General features: G+C 50.0%; 2 protein-coding genes across 2 annotated transcripts; one reads left to right on the top strand and one right to left on the bottom strand.

The window, feature by feature from the left end:
* Positions 1-1,387: 1,387 nt before the first annotated feature.
* LOC311373103 (cyclic AMP-responsive element-binding protein 3-like protein 4) lies at positions 1,388-3,362 on the bottom strand (the record flags this gene model as incomplete). The annotated part of the gene is made up of 3 exons (XM_084489948.1): positions 3,175-3,362; positions 2,195-2,370; positions 1,388-1,619 (listed from the first exon to the last, which is right to left on the bottom strand). Coding segments are annotated over exons 2-3 (403 nt in total), but the record flags the coding sequence as incomplete, so codon positions are not given.
* Positions 3,363-3,870: 508 nt separating this feature from the next.
* On the top strand, positions 3,871-8,181 carry LOC311373104 (uncharacterized protein; the record flags this gene model as incomplete). Its single annotated transcript, XM_084489949.1, has 4 exons — positions 3,871-4,317; positions 4,757-5,027; positions 6,287-6,417; positions 7,825-8,181. Coding segments are annotated over exons 2-4 (687 nt in total), but the record flags the coding sequence as incomplete, so codon positions are not given.
* Between the last annotated feature and the right edge of the window lie 339 nt (positions 8,182-8,520).

The following is an 8,520-nucleotide window of genomic DNA, read 5'->3' as shown; positions in this document are numbered from 1 at the left end:
CCAGGGTTCACACTAGGGTTTACACCAGGGTTTACATTAGGGTTTACACCAGGGTTTACACCAGGGTTTACATTAGGGTTTACACCAGGGTTTACACCAGGGTTTACATTAGGGTTTACATCAGGGTTTACACCAGGGTTTACATTAGGGTTTACACCAGGGTTTACATTAGGGTTTACACCAGGGTTTACACCAGGGTTTACATTAGGGTTTACATCAGGGTTTACACCAGGGTTTACATTAGGGTTTACACCAGGGTTTACACCAGGATTTACATTAGGGTTTACACCAGGGTTTACATTAGGGTTTACATCAGGGTTTACACCAGGGTTTACACTAGGGTTTACACCAGGGTTTACATTAGGGTTTACACCAGGGTTTACACCAGGGTTTACATTTAGGGTTTACACCAGGGTTTACATTAGGGTTTACATCAGGTTTACACCAGGGTTTACATTCGGGTTTACACCAGGGTTTACACCAGGGTTTACACCAGGGTTTACATTAGGGTTTACACCAGGGTTTACATTAGGGTTTACACCAGGGTTTACATTCGGGTTTACACCAGGGTTTACATTCGGGTTTACACCAGGGTTTACATTAGGGTTTACACCAGGGTTTACACCAGGGTTTACATTAGGGTTTACACCAGGGTTTACACTAGGGTTTACATTAGGGTTTACACCAGGGTTTACACCAGGGTTTACATTAGGGTTTACACCAGGGTTTACATTAGGGTTTACATTAGGTTTACACCAGGGTTTACATTAGGGTTTACACCAGGGTTTACACCAGGGTTTACATTAGGGTTTACATCAGGGTTTACACCAGGGTTTACATTAGGGTTTACACCAGGGTTTACGTCAGCGTCTCCAGCAGTGGAACCAGAACCAACAACACTCATCATGCTGAAGGGAGCATCTCTCGGTTTTGGCCCAAGCCCCCGCTGAACCAGTCAACAGCAGTGAGTCGGGACCCAAGCCCCCCTGAACCAGTCAACAGCAGTGAGTCTGGACCCAAGCCCCCCTGAACCAGTCAACCAGCAGTGAGTCTGGACCCAAGCCCCCCGCTGAACCAGTCAACAGCAGTGAGTCGGGACCCAAGCCCCCCCTGAACCAGTCAACAGCAGTGAGTCGGGACCCAAGCCCCCCCTGAACCAGTCAACAGCAGTGAGTCTGGACCCAAGCCCCCCTGAACCAGTCAACAGCAGTGGGTCGGGACCCAAGCCCCCCTGAACCAGTCAACAGCAGTGAGTCGGGACCCAAGCCCCCCCTGAACCAGTCAACAGCAGTGGGTCGGGACCCAAGCCCCCCTGAACCAGTCAACAGCAGTGAGTCGGGACCCAAGTCCCCCTGAACCAGTCAACAGCAGTGAGTCGGACGCTCACCGAGCTCGATGGAGATCACGCCCTCCTCCGGCGGGGCCTTGGCCACCTTCCCCAGGCCGCTGATGTCGTACACCACCTGGAACACGGTGGGGGGCAGCGGCGCCGGGGCGGCCGGGGGGTCCTCGGAGATGCTGCTGTCGCTCTCGGAGGTGGGGTCCCCCCCGGCCGTCCCGCTGGGGAACACCATGTTGGGGTCGATGGCCTGCAGCACATCCACCTCTGAGTCGCTGTCCTGCCAGTCCACAGAGGGGGAGGGGGGGAGAGAGGGGGGGAGGGGGAGAGGGGGAGGGGGAGGGGGGGGAGAGGGGGGGAGGGGGAGAGGGGGAGGGGGAGAGGGGGAGAGGGGGAGGGGGAGGGAGAGGGGGAGGGGGGGGGAGAGGGGGAGGGGGAGAGGGGGAGCCACCACATCACGTCTGTTACAGCACATTGATGACACCATAGATAGACAGACAGCGGTGACATCACACTGTCCCGGGTTCAGTAACACAACCGTTTAACGTCACCCTGCAGGTGAGGTACCAAGTGGTACCAGGTGAGGTACCAAGTGGTACCAGGTGAGGTACCAAGTGGTACCAGGTGAGGTACCAAGTGGGAAGAGCCGCTTTGGACACTGCGACACTCCCCAGGCCTGCAGCCCCGGGGTGGACCAGCCAGTCCTCACACACTCACCAGGCCTGCAGCCCCGGGGTGGAGCAGCCAGTCCTGACACACTCACCAGGCCTGCAGCCCCGGGGTGGAGCAGCCAGTCCTGACACACTCACCAGGCCTGCAGCCCCGGGGTGGAGCAGCCAGTCCTGACACACTCACCAGGCCTGCAGCCCCGGGGTGGAGCAGCCAGTCCTGCAGGGGCTTCTCTGAGTTGGCGAAGACGGCGTCCGAGCAGGGGAACGACGTCTCCAGACTCCACGAGGCGCGGCCTCCAGCAGCCTCCTCCTGCCCCCCCCCGGAGAGGAACACACTCCCCATCTCAGCATCCATCTCACCTGGAAGGCACACACGCACACACACGCACGCACACACACACAAAAACACACACACACACACACACACACACACACACGACTGTTATAACGCATATCATATAAACACACGTTATGAAGACACCTGTCTTAAACACACACCTGTGATTACGACTACTGTATCCAACACACACCTGTCTAAACACACACCTGTCTGAACACACCTGTCTAAACACACACCTAATGCACCTGTATGTTGGTTCTAGAACAACTGTTATTATATCTATTCTACTCATCTAATCCCTCTAAAGATGGTATTATTCTAGGTCCGTATTCGAACAGACTCACCCTTCACGAGCAGGATGTCAAAGAAGGAATGAAGACACCTGAGTTGATAACTGTTACCTGAGGGGGCGGGGCCTCCCGACGCTACAGGATATCAACATCCTGGTGGCGCGTGCACGCGCAAGCGCACATAAACAAACTTTATCTGCTTGCTCTGCATTATAAAAATTGCTTATTACAGGTCTATTAAACATAAGTAACTAAATCATTAACTTTAGAGCTGAATGAAACAAGTTCTGCAGTTTGCACTCGATCAGAGTTCCCTGCGGGGGAAAAGCTGACGCAGTTATTAATACTAATATTAATTCAACTATATTTTAATAAACCATTAATCTGGGTCGAGTCATTTGTTGAGCATCAGTCAGTCCATCCTGCTCAGGCCCGGGTGGTTTTCAGAGCTCGCTCCACCACCCCCGCTGGGATGTCCTGGTCTATCCGGATAAACAAGAACAGCCCGCACTGGGAATGTCCCCCTGTACTCACTGCGCTCCGGCCGTCACATGCAGGTCTTCTCCCAGATCAGAGGTCCGCATTACCGATCTGTCAACTTTTTAACCGCAGGGAGGATTGCACGGAGCCTGCTGCATCTTTTTTCGACAGAAAATCTATCCACAAAAAATCCCACCCAGCTGTCTGAGTTGTGTTGCGTTGTTCCGCAGACAGGACGCCTCGTCAGCGCACGGCTAGAATATCACGGACTGCACACTGTCGGGATTCCACTCTCGCGGGATTACACGCCGACGTCGTGATCTGGGAAGTAGATACTGCGCCTTTTAGGAACGTCACAAATGCCTTGCGATTGATTGGTCAGAGGTTCCTGTATAGAGAGCCCAGTCACTTCAGTGATTATAAACCGTTAGTATATATAGGTGGTGACTGAGGGCGCTTTTTCATTCATAAGTATATAAATGTGACTTTTTTAGATCCTAAATTAGATTTAAGTGATGGAACTTACATTATTGTAGTTTTTTTTTATCACTTAGACATTATATGTCATCTTTAAATAACTTTTAAGGGAACTTGAATATGATTATGGTATTGTTGACATGATTTTCTCTTGAATATGAAAAATACTGAAAGCAATCTGTTAGAATCTGGATTCTGTTTAAATATCTTTGTGATATGGGTTACATGTGTTAACGATGCCTAAACCTTAGGAGGCCAACCAAGCATAAAATATATCATATATTAGTGTTGTGTCATGTGAATATACTACATAGGCCTACAACACAAAGTTTACAACCAGAACTGCCTCTCATCATCATTTATTTATGGGTCCTTCATTTGAGTCATTTCACAAACAATGCAAACTTTCATGCTGGAACTCCAGTGAAGTTCTCCCACATCCCAGAGCGTCGTTCCCCGGTCCGCTCGGATAGGACCCGGTGTTCGGATATGGAGCCGGGATCCCCTCCTCCTCCTCCGGCTCCATGTGATCAGGTGAACCCGTCAGCTGACTGGCTGCTCGGACGCCGTGTGAGTCACTCCGTTTCCGCGAACACAGCGACCCTAGGACCGCCCTGGAGCACGGTCCTCTCCCTGGAGAACCAAGACCGACACCTCGTCAACACCGCCGTCCGGAGACTGAACGAGCCGTTTCGCCGGGACTAGACCAGCCGTCTGACTGTAAGGGATTTATACCTTCTTTCAAAACTGTTACCGAGTCGCGGTCCAACTTCTGACCGCCGGATAGCAGCGGTTTGCGGCTCTGTTTCTGTTCTTCTGCTCCCTCGTTGCTCCGGCTGGATCGATCGGATCGATTGAGTGGATCGATTAGAGAATAGGGACGCAACAAGACGGAGCTCTGGGTTTAGCATACATGTGATTTAAACACATTTTGAAAAAGTAAAATAAGAATTCATCATAATAATAGTATACAAATAATGAATGTTTGTAATAAATTCAAAAGGACGGTGAAGTTTACGGCGATCTTTTGACCAATGCTTGCCAAAGTTCCTGTACTTTTGGAAGTAGGCCTACTACCCCCGGCTTAGGACACCCGTCTTAGGACGGTATATTCAGGAAGGTTGACCCTATAACGCTGACTCTTTGTTTTCTTCGGCAGATTCTCCTCTCCTCTCTCCTCTCTCCTCACCGCCCCGCTCTCCCTCGCTGAGACCCTGGCCGGTTGGTTGTCATGGTTCCCAGAGGAGGGGGCTCTCCCTCGGACCCGGCCCTGGGATGGGAGAGGGGTTTGTGGGGCGGGGCGCCGGCGGACGTCCCCGGGGTGGAGCTGAAGCTGGGGGCTCTGGGGGTGCTGCTGTCCTCCACCCTGCTGTTCGGGCTCCTGCCCTTCTGTGTGGTGAGACGGGCGGGGCTGCTGAGCCTGGACCCAGGTAACCCCCACCTGCCTGTCTGTCTGCACGATCAGCCTGTCTGCCTGTCTATGGGCTCAGCCTGTCTGTCTGCCTGTCTATGGGCTCAGGCTGTCTGCCTGTCTATGGGCTCAGCCTGTCTGCCTGTCTGTGTATGGGCTCAGCCTGTCTGTCTGCCTGTCTATGGGCTCAGGCTGTCTGTCTGCCTGTCTATGGGCTCAGGCTGTCTGTCTGCCTGTCTATGGGCTCAGGCTGTCTGTCTGCCTGTCTGTGTATGGGCTCAGCCTGTCTGTCTGCCTGTCTATGGGCTCAGGCTGTCTGTCTGCCTGTCTATGGGCTCAGGCTGTCTGTCTGCCTGTCTGTCTGCGGGCTCAGGCTGTCTGTATGCCTGTCTACCCTTCACATGAACTAGTTTGAAGTTCAGTTCATACAAAAGAAAATGAATAAATTCACAACTTAATTCATAGTTCACCAGTTCAGCTTTGAACTAGTTCATGTTCAGTTCATTAACAGTTTTTTTAGAAATCGAAGAAAAACTGTGGGAGTGAGTATTCTGTGCTTATCTTTTAAATGAATCCTCTCCATCACCTGCTGCCCATCACTACAGTCTCAGATTGTTGTGGATATTATTTGTACACCTGTTTCATTCATCACAACTAAGGCAGTAACTCTATTTAATAAACACGTCATCTGGACCTAAGCATCAATTCAGAATGTCACAAAATCTGAACTAGTTCAAGTTCAAGTTCTTTAGTTAAAAATATGTTACGTTCAGTTCAAAGTTCATAGAAAAATTAACTTGTTCAATGAACTAGTTATTTTGAACTAGTTCATGCACAACACACTCAGCCTGTCTGTCTGCCTGTCTACGGGCTCAAACCCCATCTGTCTGTCTGTTTGATCTGTCTGTCTGTATGACAGACAGACAGACAGACTGACTGAATCCTTCTTGGTGTTCAACCCGCCTGTCTGTCTGTTGGACATGTCTGTATGCCTTGTTGTCATATTGTAATATTAACTGGAATAATATGCTATACAATAATGTGCTATAGATAGACTGCTAAGAGGTGACATGTTGTCATATAACTTGTGGTTTAGCTGTAACATAATGTGTGTTTTAATAAAAATAAATTGTAGTGACTTCCATATTGTGGTTCAAAATGTAAAAAAAATGTAAAATTTGTATTTATTTCAAATTTTAAAATTTGACATTTAAAAATTTTAAAATTTTCAAAATGTGTAGTTGTATTGTAATGTGATGGGGTTGTGTGACCGGGCAGAGAGGCAGCGGCGCTGGGTGGGCCTGGTGAGCTGCTTCGCCGGCGGTGTGTTCCTGGCCACCTGTCTGCTGGACCTGCTCCCCGATTACCTGGAGGGCATGACCCAGGCCTGCAACACGGCTGGGCTCAAGGTGAGGAGACCCACCCACTCACCTGGGCCCACTACACCTGCTAGCCCCGCCCCCTCACCTGGTAGCTCCACACCCTTACCTGGTCCAACTTACGACACCTGCGAACTCCAACCCTCAACCTAAACTACATGTGCTAGCTCCACCCCCTCACCTGCTCCAATTAACCTGAGTCTACTAAACTACACCTAAGACACTAAACTACACCTAAGACACTAAACTACACCTGAGGGACTATTACACTAATACACTTATCTACAGCTGAGGAACTAAACTACACCTAAGACACTAAACTACACCTGAGGGACTATTACACTAATACACTTATCTACAGCTGAGGAACTAAACTACACCTAAGACACTAAACTACACCTGAGGGACTATTACACTAATACACTTATCTACAGCTGAGGAACTAAACTACACCTAAGACACTAAACTACACCTGAGACACTAAACTAGATTTAGGAGTCTTCTAAACCAGAAGACTAGAAGATGGTGTTTGTTATGAGTCTGTGTATTATTTCTGTTGTCAGTGGTGGATACGTTCTAACTTCTATGGTGAATGGACTTCATACAGATACTTCATACACCAACACATGCAAACACACGCACTGAGAGGCTCCTCAGTCTGCTGTAAGTTTAGCTTCTGGACATTTCCAAGGTATCATATCATCAACTCCATCAACTCTGCATTGTCTCCTGGTCCCATGAAGCAATGCAGCAGAAAGCATATAGCCTACTGTACTGATGTGTGTGGGTGTACAGTAGGCCTACTGTACTGATGTGTGTGGGTGTACAGTATCAGTAGGCCTACTGTACTGATGTGTGTGAGTGTACAGTATCAGTAGGCCTACTGTACTGATGTGTGTGAGTGTACAGTATCAGTAGCCCTACTGTACTGATGTGTGTGGGTGTACAGTATCAGTAGGCCTATACACTGGGCCTACATTAGGGAATGAATCCCGTCTGTCAGACTTCTTCACGGCCGGACCCCTGAAGGGGCCCCCCCCCCCACACACTTTACAAATCATATTGTAATTGTAAATAGTAATTTTATTAATTGACATCTCAGAAGTACATTTCATATTATGTTGAAAGGTCTTCCCCACGCAGTCGCACATTGTTGCTAAGAGGCTTTATAAAATAGATTCATACGCCAACGGTTAATGACAGGGTATGTTCAGGGTAGGTCGGAGTCGCTCACGTGTTTGACAAGTTTTACAACAACGACGCCCGCCAGGAATGTTCAGACTTTGTGAAATGTCGAGTAGCATAGCTCAGGAGACGCAAAACACAGACAGTCAAAGTACACAGAGGACACCCTGCTCCGACAGCTGGCCTATCGCCCCCACCTCTAGAACTCCTTCCTGCTCACCCCCACCCCTCCCTCTCCTGCTTCCTCCCCAGTTCTGGGTTTCTGGACCGGCCCGTCCTGTCTTTGGTTCTGTAGCGTGTTCTAACCGACACCCTCGGCCTATCAGAGCCCTGATCCAGGCCTGCAGCCCCGCCCAGCTGCTCCTCCTCCTCCTCCTCCTCCTCCTCCTCCTCCTCCTCCTCCTCCTCCAGGGTGTTGAGGTGAAGGTGCTCCATGCTGGCCCTCAGCTGGGCCTCAGGCCCCCCAGCCCTCCTGTTGGCCCCGGGGTCTGGCTGGGTCACGGCTCCCAGGAGCCTCCTGTACAGTCTCCTGAACTGGTCGTCCTGTACCATGTCCTCTGGTCCTCTCTCCTGGAGCTGCTTCTGCCGCTGGTGCACCAGCCGGCCCTGGTACAACCTGGACCAACCCCTCTGGGGTTAATGAAGCACTTATCTTATCTTAAACCCACATTCTGTTGATCCAACACTCAACTTTCTATGATACTTTTATTTATTTTTATGTATTAGTGTCTCCACAGGAGCTTTTGACATGGTGTAACTATGGTAACAGAACACAGGCTGCCTAGGTGATGGTATACTGGCCAGGTGATGGTGTTACTATGGAAACAGTACTGTCTGGGTGATGGTGTTACTATGGAAACAGTACTGTCTGGGTGATGGTGTTGCTATGGAAACAGTACTGTCTGGGTGATGGTGTTGCTATGGGAACAGTACTGTCTGGGTCATGGT

The sequence above is a fragment of the Micromesistius poutassou genome (genome assembly GCF_964030765.1).
Source record: "Micromesistius poutassou genome assembly, contig: SCAFFOLD_6625, whole genome shotgun sequence".
In the NCBI taxonomy this organism is placed as follows: domain Eukaryota; kingdom Metazoa; phylum Chordata; class Actinopteri; order Gadiformes; family Gadidae; genus Micromesistius; species Micromesistius poutassou.
The sequence above is the reverse complement of the archived record's forward strand: the minus strand, read 5'-3'. Positions and strand labels throughout refer to the sequence as shown.